The sequence below is a fragment of the Elephas maximus genome, chromosome 18 (assembly GCF_024166365.1).
Source record: "Elephas maximus indicus isolate mEleMax1 chromosome 18, mEleMax1 primary haplotype, whole genome shotgun sequence".
NCBI classification, from domain to species: Eukaryota; Metazoa; Chordata; class Mammalia; order Proboscidea; family Elephantidae; genus Elephas; species Elephas maximus.
In genome coordinates this window covers 26,659,855-26,674,450 of record NC_064836.1, presented here as the reverse complement: position 1 = coordinate 26,674,450, position 14,596 = coordinate 26,659,855, and the positions used below count along the sequence as shown (strand labels likewise).

Sequence of the window (14,596 nt, the reverse complement as noted above, 5' to 3'; positions counted from 1 at the left end):
CACTTGACCAGAAGACTAACCAGAAGCCACAGTGAGCAAAAACAAAACCAAAACTGAATCAAGAGACAAAAATCTCAAATGTTCCACATTTCACTATATGGAAGGGCACTGAAAAGCTTGGGTGACAGTCTGGGTTTCAGTCAATACTCCTTTAAAGGTACCCGAGTATATGGAAGTCACAGAAGTACCAAACTAACGTACTGCCGTTAACTCACTTTACAAGCATCTAAGGAATTAGATTACTTGATTGCATTACTTTAAAAAAAAAGGCAAAGAGGAAAGAACTTTGCTTTGAGTATCTAAAGGTTTTTTTTTTGCCTTGGCTTTCGCCTACAGATGTGTATATATATGTATTTGGCTATCATGTTATCATAGATATATACACACATGTATATATAGAAAGAGAGGGAGTGTGCGTCAGTCTCTGGGTGGCACAAATGGTTAAGTGCTAGACTGTTAACCAAAATGTTGGCGGTTCAAACCCACCCAGAGACACCTTGCAAGAAAGGCTGGTAGTCTGCTTTGGAAAGCTCACAGCCTTGAAAACTCCGTGCAACACAGTCCCAGCCTGCAACAAAAGGGATCTCCATGAGTCAGAATCAATTCCATGGCAACTGGTTTGGTCGATTCCTACTCATGTATATTACACTATTAACTATAGTAAAGTCTCCCCGTGACAGTATACACTTCACTACACAGAGAGCCTGAGGCCCTGGACCACGCAAAACTCGTACCACAAAAAAGACATTTCACATCCAACCAAAGGCCAGCGGTTAAGAGCTCTGGCTGCTAACCAAAAGGTTGGCAGCTTGAAGCCACCAGCCGCCCCCTGGAAACCCTAGGGGACGGTTCTACCCTGTCCAGTAGGGTCGTTATGAATCAGAATCGACTCTACACACACAACAACATTATATTGTATTAGATTTATACCTAATTTACCCCATCCTTAGTTATTTTTTTAAGTTAATTTTTAATACTTTTGTAGAAAAAAAGCAAAGTTCATAAAAAAATGTTTTTTAAGGAATAGAACATGGGAAGAATGGGAGATGACAGAAACTGCATATTGCCTCCAGTGAATTTAGGCACAGACCCAGTGTGAGGGGCTCCGATGAATCTAAGCTGGACTTCGGGATTTTGGTGGAGGGGACGGGCTTTGATGAGACCCAGGGGCTCAGATTCCTACCAAGGCCTACCTTTCGCAGCAACATGCCACCCAGAAAAAAGAAGCAAGCCTCCAGGAAAACTTCAGAGAATTTTTCAGAACGAAAGACAGAGAGTGGTTACTGCATGAAACACTCCCAAATCCACCGGAAAGCAGAGAAGCAGCCGTGTCATAATGTGCCCTGGGCTGTGGCGGGACCACCATGTTTCTTCAGCAAGTTTTGGGGTACTCTGCCCGTCGTGGCAAAGGCCCCAGAGCGACAGGGCCAGGCTGCTCCTAAGGTGAGACTACCGTGAGCTCCATGGCCCTCAGCTGAGCCCCTTACCAGTCATCCCAGGTGCAGGGAGTGGGGGACACTCCATCCAGCCCCCAAGCACACAGGCAGCACATGAAGGCGTCATCCAGCATCGGGGTTCCCCCCCCAACACTGAGGGCACAGTGTCACTGAAATGTCTTTTCAGGGAAGTGAAGAAAAGTCCCACCCAACAGGTACAAAAATAAATCCCCAAACCCGGAACAAGTCTGGAAAGACTCGTTGGTTTAGGAAACTCAGAGGGTGGCTGACTGTTTTCTAATGCCTGCAAACCTTGGCCGTCGCCAGCAGTTTCCAGCACCCTCGGGGAGACGAGCTGCCTTAGCCTCATCCAAGAATCCTGACCCTCAGAGATGCTTCCACGGTACATGTCAGTTCCCAGGACAGAGACCCTTCTTCAGCCGTGCCACGCACGTAGGAAAGGACCCACAGGCTCAATCAGGAGTGCTCACTCCCCATGTTACCCCAGTGTGATATCTCTCCCCTAGTTTTTCACAAGCGAACACGTGGGGCTGTTCCACCATTAGGGACCTCGAGGCCATACCCAGAGTGCTCCAAGGGCCATGGAAGCACCAGGAAAGATACCATGCTAGCTCTGAATATGAAACCCAAACTACAAAAATAATAAATGTTTAATTAAATGTCTAAAAAAAAAAAAAAAACCCACAACATTATGTCAGCTCCATTAATTTTTAAATTGAAGATTCACAATTTTTTTGTTTTGTTTTGCTTAGATGTTTCTCATTTCCAAATGATTCTAAGACAAAATGCAAATAAGAGCTCACATTTTCCAAATCGTTACTGAGTGCCAGGATGGCTGTACATACCCTGTAATGGCCACTGCAGACAGCTCCCCATCCACAGGGCTAGTGCTGCCACTGTCCCTGGTTTGGGACTCCCCGGTTGGTGCATAGGTTAAGTGCTAGACTACTAACCAAACGGTTTGCAGCTTGAACCCAACCAGAGGTGCCTCAGAAGACAGGCCTGGCTATCTGCTTCTAAAAGGTCACGACCTTGAAAACCCTATGGAGCAGTTCTATTCTGCATACGTGGGGTCCCCATGAATCGGAATCAACTCAGCAGCAAGAGGTGTCGCTGGTGGTGTCCCTGTTTCACGGAGGCTCAGCCAGGTGAGCCACCTGCACACTTAACAAGCAGCAACGACTCAGGGATCTCAGTCCCTGACCACACTCACGCACTGATGGGGCAGAAATCAGGGCCACAGGACTGAATGAGTTATTCATATCCAGATAATTTCAAAAGCAAATTATAGAAGAAAACATACAAAAACGTGCAGCAAAAATGATATTAAGGTGTGATCTGAGTGCATGTGAGTCTGTTGACAGGAGGCAGGACAGGGTCTCCCAGGGAACGGGGCTTGGACGCTGGGGCCTCTAAGGGGCCCTGTTTGTGGGGAACCTATAATTCTGAAAATATTTTCTTCCTCCTTTTGAGCGGGAGCTAATTTAGAGATTATCTCGTCCCACTGCCTGGTCTTACAGAAGGGGAAAGCCAGGACTGATGTGCTTAGCATAATCGCCCAAGTTCACACCCACTGGCCGGGTGGCGCCGGTGAGAAAGCCAAGGTTTCTTTTTACATGTTTTAAGATTAAGAAACTGAAGCCTAAATACAGACCCACTGCCCTGGAGTCGGTTCCGACTCATGGCAACCCTATAGGACAGAGTTGAACTGCCCCACAGAGTTTCCAAGGACCGGCTGGTAGATTCAAACTGCCGATCTTTTGGTTAGCAACCATAGCACTTAACCATTACGCTACCAGGGTTTCCAGACAGGTCTATAAGGCCAACAATAACACATGCGAGGAACGTACTTCATGGTTCAACCACGTACATGAGACTAATGGGCACACCAGCCCAAAAGCAAAGACAAGAAGGCAGGAAGGGACAGGAAAACTGGACGAATGGACACGGTGAGCCTGGGCTGGAGAAGGGGAGAGTGTTGACATATCGCGGGGTTGGCAACCAATGTCACAAAACAATTTGTATTAACTCTTGAATGAGAAACCAATTTGCTCTGTAAACTTTCTCCTAAAGCACAATAAGAAAATAAATAAATAAAATAAAAGTAAAAATTCTTAGTGGCTTCTGTATAAGAAGAAGCTGGTTACCCAGAGGTGAGCTCCCCTGCAGGTGGCTTGAAAGAAAGGCCTGGCAATCCACTTCTGAAAGGTGACATTCTTGAGAACCCTACAGTATGCAGTTCTGTGCCGCACATGTGGGGTTGCCATGAGTCGGAGTGGACTGGACGGCAGCTGAGTTTGTCTGTTTATTGGGATGTGAGGGAAAGAGAAAAACTTACACAAATAACTATAGTGTTTCCCTCCTCCTCAATCTGCTAATCTCTCCCACTTTATACTTGGGGGGAGGGGAAGATTTCAGGATTTCATCTAGAAAGAACTAAAGTCCAAATTTGATATCTGAAGAATCCACGGGAAGAAAGATTAAGCAGACCACCACGGATTACCTGGAAGATATACTTGAAGCAATTCCCAGTGAACAAGTATCGTGGATTGATAATTACTATCCTGGAATCATAGATCCATAAGACTGTCTGGCATTCCACTAACCATTTGGGAGCAGAGAACAACACCAATTTCATCTTCCTGTGGGCTGTCCTGGAAGCGCTTTGCCAAAGAGAGGGCCCGGCTCACGCTATTCGTGGTGGTCACACTGCCACGTTACTCACTACTGCAGGCCGGCACTGGAGAGAGGTGCGTTTATTGTGCTCTGTTCCTGCCTCAGGTCCCCACTGACGCCAGGCCCCCAAACAGACCCTGGTGACGGCTGCGAGCTAGGAGCTTCCCGGGTTGACTTCACTGCAGACCTGCCCAGGACAAAAAGCACTAATTCCCTCCTGTCAATACAAAGATGACGCCTGCCAACACTCTGAGGCTCCGCTTTCTTGAAGAAAACCTTGTCTGAACCAGCACTGTATTGACAGACCGTCCTTATGGAAAATACAGAAATCTCAGTACAAGGACGCCTGAATAGCAGCTGGAGCAGCTCTGAAAAACAGGCTCTGCAGCCTGTGATCCCAGACTCCAGATGGCTTAGCTTAAATTCTGCCTTAATTTAAGCTGAGGTACTCCACTTCTTTTTGCTTTAATTTTCTTACCTGTTGTGGCAAAATAAATTAATATATGTGAAGCACTTAGAACAGGGTTGGGCAAAGAATTAGCACTGTATACTGGTGTTCCCTGGTGGAATTCTCACTTTCCATGTAGGAGACCTGGGTTCTGTTCCCAGCCAATGCACCTCATGCATAGCCACTACCTGTCTATCAGTAGGGGCTTCTAGACTAAGATGGACTAGGAAGAAAAGCCTGGCGATCTACTTCCAATTTAACCAGTGAAAACCCTGTGGATCACAAGGGCTGATTTGCAAGCAATTGTGGGGATGGCGTAGGTCTGGGTATCATTTCCTTCGGGTGTTCGTGGGGTCACCATGAGTAGGGGGCTGACCAGATGGCAGCTAACAAAAACAACAAGTGTTAGCTATTATTCTTACTAGGTGTTTTTGGTTTTGAGAGCAAATAACATTTTTTAAAGAACGATACATTTCTCAATCACAAGAGCAATCCGTAAACATGATGTTGGCGTATCCCACCCTTTCCTGGACAATCTTGGTTCAGATATTCTTAGTTCCATTTTGTCCTAATTTTATAGGGAGCGTCCGTGCAGTCTGCTTTTTCATTTGAAACATAAACTCGCTGTATATAAAGATCCTGTGCCCTCTGTATATATTACAGACTTGATATTTACATCCAAAATCAGAGAAGAAATCATATTTCTGTAGTGTCGTCTCAACAAAGTTCTTTATAAAAGCACCTGAGCTATGAGAGACAGGCTCTTCGACTGACTTATTTTAACGGGAACTCTCTGTGGGGTCCCCACGAGTCAGGATCGGCGCCAGAGCAACTGGCTACCTCTCTTACTGAGGAAGATTTTGTCACAAGAAAGCCAGTGCCCCCGAACCTAGCACATCTTAAAAGTTTCTAAGTAAGGGCTCCGCCTTGCTGTCTGTCATCGTGACTCTCGAGAGCTGAAGCCCAGCAGGGTCTCTTGAAACCCATGGGCAGATGTTGTCCCAGAAAGGGTCAATGTTTCTGTTCTATGAGCCTTCTGAACTTTTAATTCGGTTCCTCAGTGTTCCTAATGTAACAGATACCTGAGTGGACAGGTGGTAACTATGACGCCAGAAAGACTGCCCAAACCACACCCCCAGGATGGGGCCCCAACAGCTTAGAGAGACAGCCCTCACTCTCCAGAGCGAAACATCAGCCTCCAAGGCACTGAACGAATTCACAGATTCACAAAGTACCCAGTGAAATACATGTTTGAGAACGTTGTTTAGATGTCGCGCTCACCCAGAGGTGCCTTGGAAGGCAGGTATTTCCGAGTAGGTATTTCAACTGATATCTCAATATTATCATCTAAACCAAACACAAACCTGTTGCTGTCAAGTCGATTCTGACTCCTAGCAACCCTACAGGACAGAGTAGAACTGCTCCTTAGCGTTTCCAAAGAGCTGCTGGCGGATTCGAACTGCTGACCTTTTGATTAGTAGCCAAGCTCTTATCTACTGTGCCACCAGGGTTCCCAATATAATTACATAAACCAAAAACAAAAAACAAACAAAACCCATTGCCAGCGAATCGATTCCCACTCGTAGTGAACTGCCCCGTATGGTTTCCGAGGGGCGCCTGGTGGATTTGAACTGCCGACCTTTTGGTTCGCAGCCGCGGCTCTTAACCCTTACGACAGTCACACTAAATTGCAGAACATGGATTAACAAAAACATAAAACATAAATAAAAACAATTCTCAAATACCCTTTCCTCGAAAAATCCTCTCCCTAGATCGTCCAAGCTTAGTGAGACTTATCTTTCAACATGTCCGCGAGCTATGAAGCGTTCAACTTACTGACTGAGAACGCAGTCCTCCCGTCCCCCCAACCAGCTTGTGTGAACACATCCCTAGCAGAGAAAACCTCCTGATGGTGTTCTTTCAAGACCCCTGAGTGACATAAACAGTTTGTGCTCGAACACTAACCTAAAGGTCGGTGATTCAAACCCACCCAGGGTGCCAGGGAAGAAAGGCCTGGCGATTTGCTTCCATAAAGACTCCCTTTAACCCATTGCCCTTGTGTCAATTCTGATTCACAGCAACCTTACAGGACAGAGTAGAGCTGCCCATAGGGTTTCCAAGGCTGTAATCTTCACAGAAGCAGACTGCCACATCTTCCCCCCATGAGTGGCTGGTAGGTTCGAACTGCCAACCTTTTGATTAGCAGCCAAGCACTTAACCACTGTGCCACCAGGGCTCCTCCATAAAGATTATAAACCCAAACCCAGTGCTGTCGAGTCGATTATGACTCATAGCAACCCTATATGACAGAGTAGAACTGCCTCATACAGAGTTTCCAAGGAGCACCTGGCGGATTCGAACTGCCAACCCTTTGGTTCGCAGCCGTAGCACTTAACCACTGCACCAGCAGAGTTTCCATAAAGATTATAGCTTCCATTAAAAAAACCCTATAGAGCACTTCTACTGTGTAACACATGGGGTCACCATGAATCAGAGTTGATTCAAAGGCAACAGGTTTGGTTTTGGATTTTTCGGTGTTCTTTCATCATCATAAATTTAATTTTCAACAAATGATAATTTCTGTACTGGTCTGAGACATGAGAAAAATCCAGTGAAATGTGGGAAAAACCAGTAAGCTCTGACTCATTACATGACAGGTCGGTTACCACAAAAAAGCAAGTAACCATCTGAAATGAAAACATTTTTAATTTGAATTGTCTTAGGAATACGCTTTTTGCAACAACTTCCTGCTCACAGCCCTGGGAGTGAGATGAGAAGCCTCAAGCTGTCCCATCGGTGTGGCTCACGGACTGGTTGTGTCATATTCTTCATTCTTACTCCTTTCCTCAGTTTACCCAAAGGGCAGGTTGAATAGTTTTCTCTCTGGCTTTTTGCATGAAGACTGCAAGTTGAAGACTCTATGCCTGCAATGAAGCACTACCATGTGCCCTTTTATACAATCTTCGATGGGGGCAGTGGTGGCTCAGGGGTAGAATTCTTGCCTTCTATGCAGAAGCCTTGGGTTCAATTCCCGGCCCGCGTACCTCATGTGCAGCCACCACCCATCTGTCAGGGGAGGATTGTGTGGTACTATGAATCTGAACAGGTTTCAGTGGAGCTTCCAGACTAAGACAGCCTAGGAAGAAAGACCTGGAGATCTACTTCAAAAAATCAGTCAGTGAAAACCCTATGGATCACAACAGCCCAGTCTATAACCAACCATGGGGATGGTGCAGGACCAGGCAATGTCTTATCCCACTGTGCATGGGGTCACCACGAACCGGGGCTGGACTTGATGGCAGCCCATGATAACAACATACAATCTTAGAGCTGGTATGTACATGACAAATAATTTAAGCAAACTCTTCATTTCACACACAAGGAAACTAAGTCCAGGTTACGGAGTTTGTAGTACATGGTGTATAGACAATACGGTATGAGGGAGACATGAAGGGACCAACGGACAGATGGGTGAATGAGATATACAGGGACTGACGGACAGATAGGTGAAGGGGACATGCAGGGATGGATGGGCAGGTGGGTGAACGGGACACACAGCGACTGACGGACAGATGGGTGAACAGGACATGCAGGGATAGGTGGACAGATGGGTGATCAGGACACACAGGGACAGACGGACAGATGGGTAAAGGGGACACACAGGGACCGACGGATAGATGGGTGAAGGGGACATGCAGGGACGGATGGACAGATGGGTGAACGGGACACACAGGGACGGACGGACAGATGGGTGAACGGGACACACAGCAAATCATTTATCTGGCAATTAGGGCTGAAGGCTCAATCGGGTCCCTTCTAGCTCTCAAAGTCTTGAACTTCATGCAACAAGAGAACTTCTCAAAACTATTTTACTTGTGATACCAGGGCCATTTTGCCAGCAACACCCAGAAATCACAGTACCATAGCGACGGAAGGGAGGTATTATAAACCCATAATAGTGGCTATGAGCCAAGTTTCCCCAAAGGAAAGATGTTCCCACCTTGAATCAAGATGCCCAGATAAGGAAGTCCCTGGGTATCGCCAATGATTAAGCTCTCTCTCAACTACTGGGCAAAAGATTGGCCTCAGAAGACAGGCCTGGTGATCTGGTTCCAAAAGGTCACAGCCTTGAAAATCCTATGAAGCATAATTCTATTTGGACACACATGGCGTCGCCATGAGTCAGAATCTACCCAATGGCAACCAACAACGAGATGTTCAAGTAAGAAGCAAATGGCACGCTGGAATTAGCGGTGATGGTTCACCATTGCGTCATGGGTGAATAGAAAAGTCAGCTTTGCCCAAGGCACCCTGGGAATGTGTGTGCATTTGACTTTTTTCTAGAAGTCCCTTGTGAAATGTGAGACTATCTACCTGGGGCTATAAAATCTCTATTACCACCTACTTGCTTTTTACCTAGCCCCCAAATTCTATTCGGCAGCAAAGACTCTGTAAAAATGGGTGCCTCTTTGGAGTAGATTCCTTCTGTATGTTCAAAGGACCCTCCTTAACATGACTGTTTTCTTAAGTTACAAAACAGCACGAGGCAGAGTGAGCTGTATCTGCAGGCAGGCAGTTACAATCCCACAGATGTAGTTTCCCCTTGGCTGCCAGTTCTTAAAAGTCTGAGCCGCCACCATTTTTTTCTGAAGCTCAGCCAAATCGTTAGCTCTTTGACTGTGGTGGGAAACGCTGGGGTCGGGTGAAAACTGTCCTTTTTTATGCCTGACAGAAAAACGGAAATAGATGGTATACCAAGGGGTCACCTGCCTAAGGTTTTTCCTCCTGACGGGTCACATTCAAACCATCCAAGAGATGGCTGTGGCTTCTATCTTCAAAGACAGAGAGATTCAACAGTCTCCAGAGCAAGGCTTTCTCAAGATGTCACCCTCAAATTCAACTTCCTTACAACTGACAACTGTCCCCATGCCACGCCTGGCCCGCACTGTAATTTAAACTGGCTTCCTCTTGTTGGCCCCTGGATGGTACAAATGGTTAGCTCACAACTAAAAGGTTGGAAGTTTGAGTTCACCCACAGGTGTCTTGGAAGAAAGGCCTGGCAATCCACCTCTGAAAAGTCAGTCATTGAAAACCCTATGGAGCACAGGTCTATTTTGACATACATGGTGTTGCCATGAGTCAGGACTGACTCAAAGGCAACTGGTTTGGGTTTTTTTTTTTCCCCCTTGTAGGGTCCCCTTTGAGGAACAAAGGCACCCTCTCTCAGGAGTTTATGCATGTTTAAGGCAGGTCACTATTAGCTTTTAGTCTGCCATTCCTACCTCAGAAACCTAGCAAGTGTTGGTGGGGTCCCTGGGGTCTGTTACTCATGTGCCCTGTGCTATGGCCTGCTTTACACACATAAGGAGAACCTCTGGGTGTTACGCAGGCCCGTAGTTTCCCAAGTCTGGGAGAGTCCCAATGGGCTGGGAGGGCCCTCGGGGGGAAAATGAGCCCAGAAGAGAGGGAATCACGGAGCATGGCAAAGGGAGCCAAGGGCACACCCACAAATGAAGTGGCACATCCTGGGGCTGGGGGGCTGACCTGCAGGTGTGGCTGGCTCTCTGCTGGGCTCTGCCTGCTCATGGGTCATGAGGAATGGTGAGCGAGCACCTGCAGGTGGTTGCAGAAGGTGAAAAAGATGCTATGAGGCTGTGTCTAGGACTGCAGGAGAAGCTGCCCCAGGGCCCCACAGGGGCCACCACAAGAAGGTCCTCTTGATGGGACTGGCCCCAGGATCAGCAGACAAAGGAGCAGGCAGGTATTCTATTGGGGGTGGTGACATCTCCCCACCATCCTTTGCACCAGGACACAGCACGGCTCCATTCAATCTCATAAAGAAGCTCTTGGTATTATCCCCCTTTTGCAGATGAGGAAACTGAGGCTTAGAGAACTTCTGTGAGGTTTAAGTTTGTGAACCTGAACTCCACTTGTTTGACTCCAGACCCCAAATGCTTAACCATTTTATTTTACAACCTGCTCCTGACCTCCCCCATCTCAGCTTCAAGGGACAGTCAGAAGCCCTGGTTTTCAATATCCTTTGCTCCAGAAGGAGAATATTAATTTTTGCCAGGGACCTGAAATGGTTTGGAGGCATGCAGGTGCTGGGCGGGGGCTCCAGGCAGCTCCACAGACCTAGAACTGTAACCCAGCCTCAGCTCCTGGTGAAGGGTGTGGTTCTGGAAAAGAGGGTTACTCTGGTGTTTACTCAAAGGTAGTCATTAAGTCACTGGGCGGATGTCCTTTCTGCAGACTAAACAACCCCACTCCTTTCTTAACAGCTTTCCTCACAGGAGCTATTTTTTTGGTACCAAGGTTCTGTATTTACTGGTTTCCCCCAGGCACCCTTCTAACTTCTACCTCTCTATTTAAAACCTTCCTGTAATAAGATTTTGATCTCTGCCACAGAAAGAAAAGAGTCATTTCAATAGTTTTCACTTCAATGCCTTAACAGAATTTATAAAAGGCTAGCCTCAAAGGTAATCAGTCACTTGTGGTCCGCTCTGACACTCAGCTCTTTTTCAGCCACCCCAGTGCCTGGCCAGTCTTCTGTCTACTGTTTGTTTCTGATCTTGTTGAACTTCACCCTGAATCTGAGGGGCTAGTCAGTCTGCTGCAGCCCTGAAATGGTTCTAACATGCACCTGGTCAGCCCGATTTCTTTCTGCCTCCTGAGAGAAGTGTCCAGAAGCTGTCAGTACTTAGAGATCACTTTGAGGAGTAAGAGAAGAGGCAATGAAATCTTTCTCCCTGGAGGGCCCTGCTGCCCGCCTTGGGCTGAGGTCTTAGCCACGTTTGAGGCGATGCTTGGGGAGCCCCAGGGTTCCGAGACACAGTCCCTGAGTACACGGGTCGGGGGGTGTACCGGCCCCAAGGGGCTTACTTACTTCGAGGTTCCCTGGGTCCATCTACGGTGATTTTGATGGCTCTGTGGTAGGTGGCGACTTGTGGTGGGTTTGTGAAGACAGTGATGGTCAGGGTGAAGCTTTTCCCTGTGAGAACACAAAAGAGAGCAGAAAAGAATGAGGTGGCCACCTGAATATATCTGTTATGTGAATTTAGTCATTAATTTATGCTCTCCAGCCCTCACACTGGGAAGGAGGCAGTGACTCAGCACAAACGACTGTTTTTTTCCAATCTTCCCTTGATCGGCTTTGCTTAAATACTGGTGTTTCTCTGGGTGCAGCAGCCTGAGTGGCTCAAGCTGTTTTCAGTTGGCTGCTAAGCTAAAGGTTAGTGGTTCAAATCCGCTCTGTGGAAGACAGGCCTGGTGACCTGCTTCCATAAAGATTACAGCCAAGAAAACCCTGTCTCCTACTCTGACACACACAGGGTCGCCATGAGTTGGAATCGACTCCCTGGCAACTGGTTAACACTTCACACAATTATCTGGCTTTAACTTAATCATTAATAAATAATACAGGATTGAGAGAGATTAGGATTTATTTTCTTTCAATCAAGACTCCAGGGATTCAGTCTCTGTGGAGAGCAACGTGGTAACGTCTGTGGAAATGCACAACACACACCTTTCGAACCAGCAATGCCACTGCTAGGCATGTGTCCCACGAATACGGTTCCACATGTATGACATAAATGTGGATATTCACTGGAGCATTTTTTTTTTATAATAAAAGAGTGGAAGCAATCAGAATGTCTACAGGAGACACGATGAAGTTTACCACTGTGAAAACAGCGAGGCGGCTCTCTGTGCATTGATGTGGGACTATGTCCAACATATATTTAAGTGACAAAAAGCCTGGTACAGAACAAGGGTACCCTATATTAAAAGGTATGTGCGTGTGTATACGTATACATACATGTACATGGAGCCCTGGTGGTGCAGTGGTTAAGGGCTCAGCTGCTAACCAAAAGGTCGGCAGTTTGAATCCACCAGCTGATCCTTGGAAACCCTATGGGGCAGTCTAATCTGTACTGTAGGGTCGCTATGAGTCAGAATTGAGTCAATAACAACGGGTTTGGTTGGTTTTCGGAATCGACTCGATGGCAACGGGTTTGTTTTTTTTTCGGCTTTATACTTGTGTATGTTTAGGATCTCTGAAAAAATACACAAGAACTCACAGTGTGGTAGCCTTCGGGGAGAACTGGGTATTTATGGAGAGGGGTAAATAAGAAATTTTTATTATTTGTTTTTTGTACAGTTTGAAATTGTACCACATTTACTACCTATTAAAAAATAATTTCTTTAAAAAAAAAGACTCCAGAGAACCACAGGGTGCGACTGGCAACTTCTCCCTTCCCCCCTTTTTAAACTCAGGGCAAAAAAGCAGAAGAAAAAGAGGCTACACCCATCTACTCTCTAACTTTGTAGCCCTGAGGATCAGGAGAGTTAGAATTTTTAAAAAGTTTGAAGATAGGCTAAATTAGAATTATTCTCTCTGTGTTTTTAAAATACTAATGGTTGGTTGATTTAGAATATTATTTTTAATGCCAGGTGTTAATTAGAAGCACTCATGGGATCGGCCAGAACAAGATACAGTCAATAAGGGAACATAAAACCAAAAAAACTAACAAAAAACCAGTTGCCGTCGAGTTGATTCCGACTCACGGTGACCCCCAGCCTCATGCAATGACGAGATGGATTTCACTATCCTCGGTTAATAGGTGGTAGTACTAAAGCTCAGAGAGGTTGGAGAGCTTGTGTCAGTCACACAGCTCAGACAGCAGAACACAGGCCTCCCAGTTTTATGTTTTTACTGTTTTCTACATTATTGCCACCGAGGTCATAAACCCCTATTTGCAAAGTCAATGAATCCAGCACCAGGGATCCTTACTAGCAGTACTTTATCCAAGCTCTATCGCTGCCCAAGAAAGTGAAAATATTTCCAGTGACACGAATGGACCCAAACTGTTACTCGACAGTTAACTGTAAATCTGGGTTAGAGTTCAAAAGCGGTTTCTTAGTGAACTGAATTTGGGCTCCTGGCAGTCGCGCATGTAATGACCTTCCCCTGGTAAACCACAGGCTGGCCTATTAGATCAGGAATTAAATTCAATCAATGTGGATATTTTTGAAGCCGTTGCTCATAATTAATAATTCTAGTATTTAATGCCCATTGTTTTATGTGCATTGGAAGAAGTCTGCACCCAGCAAAGGCTACTACGTTTGGGGCATTTAGCCACAGCAGTGGTTGCTCCATAGTAGAATTCTCGACTTCCATTCTGGAAACCCAGGTTCGATTCCCAGCCAATGCAGCTCATGTGTAGCCCCCACCCACCTGTCAGTGGAGGCTTGCGTGTTGCTCTGATGCTGGACAAGTTTCAGCAGTTTCAGACTAAGGTGAGCTAGGAAGAAAGGCCTGGCTACCTACGTCTGAAAAATGTAGTGGAAACACTGTGGAACACAGTGATTTGACCTGCAACCGATCGTGTGTATGGTACAGGACCTGGCAGTATTTCTTTCCGTTGTGCATGGGGTCGCCAGGAGTCAGGGCTGACCCGGACAGCATCTTACAACGACTACAACCTGGCTAGTGAAAGTGGGGTGCTCTGGCGGTTGCTCTTACAAGGGACCCTTTTTACAGCTTGCAGTACACGGATGTCCACTTATCACCTGACAGACAAGGGGTGACTTTTCTCATAGTGGTAAGTGATATTTTTCCAGGACGTGAAAACTGCGTTCCAGTTCCTTTCTACTCTCCCATCTGGATCTGGCCCCATGCTTGACCGCTGGGTAACAGCAGCCAGCACACACACCTCCCCGATGTTCCGCGCAGGGGACCGTGGGAACAGTGACAGGTCTCCCCCCTACCCCGCAGCCCCTCCCTGCTGAGACACAGCCATCCTGGCTGGCGCCCACAGATGTGGTGGCTGCACCCTGAAGCCCTTGTGTTATTAGCAAGCTTCCCTCGTTAAGATGACCTGTAGGCCTGGGATTTTAAGTGCATGGGTGCGGGGAGGGAAGGCTCCTCGAGTGTTCTTCTCAGGAAGCTGTAGCCAGAATAGTAGGGCAGCAGAGGGCAGATGGGCTAAATGACCAAAACACCAAACCAGACCTG

General features: G+C 46.7%; 1 protein-coding gene across 1 annotated transcript in view; it reads right to left on the bottom strand.

The window, feature by feature from the left end:
• The window catches only part of RUNX1 (RUNX family transcription factor 1), a 297,632-nt gene that overhangs the window by 70,281 nt on the left and 212,755 nt on the right, over window positions 1-14,596 (bottom strand). The window contains exon 5 of the mRNA XM_049858276.1: window positions 11,468-11,572. Within this exon, the coding sequence (XP_049714233.1) occupies window positions 11,468-11,572 (105 nt within the window). The remainder of the gene's footprint in view (window positions 1-11,467; window positions 11,573-14,596) is intronic.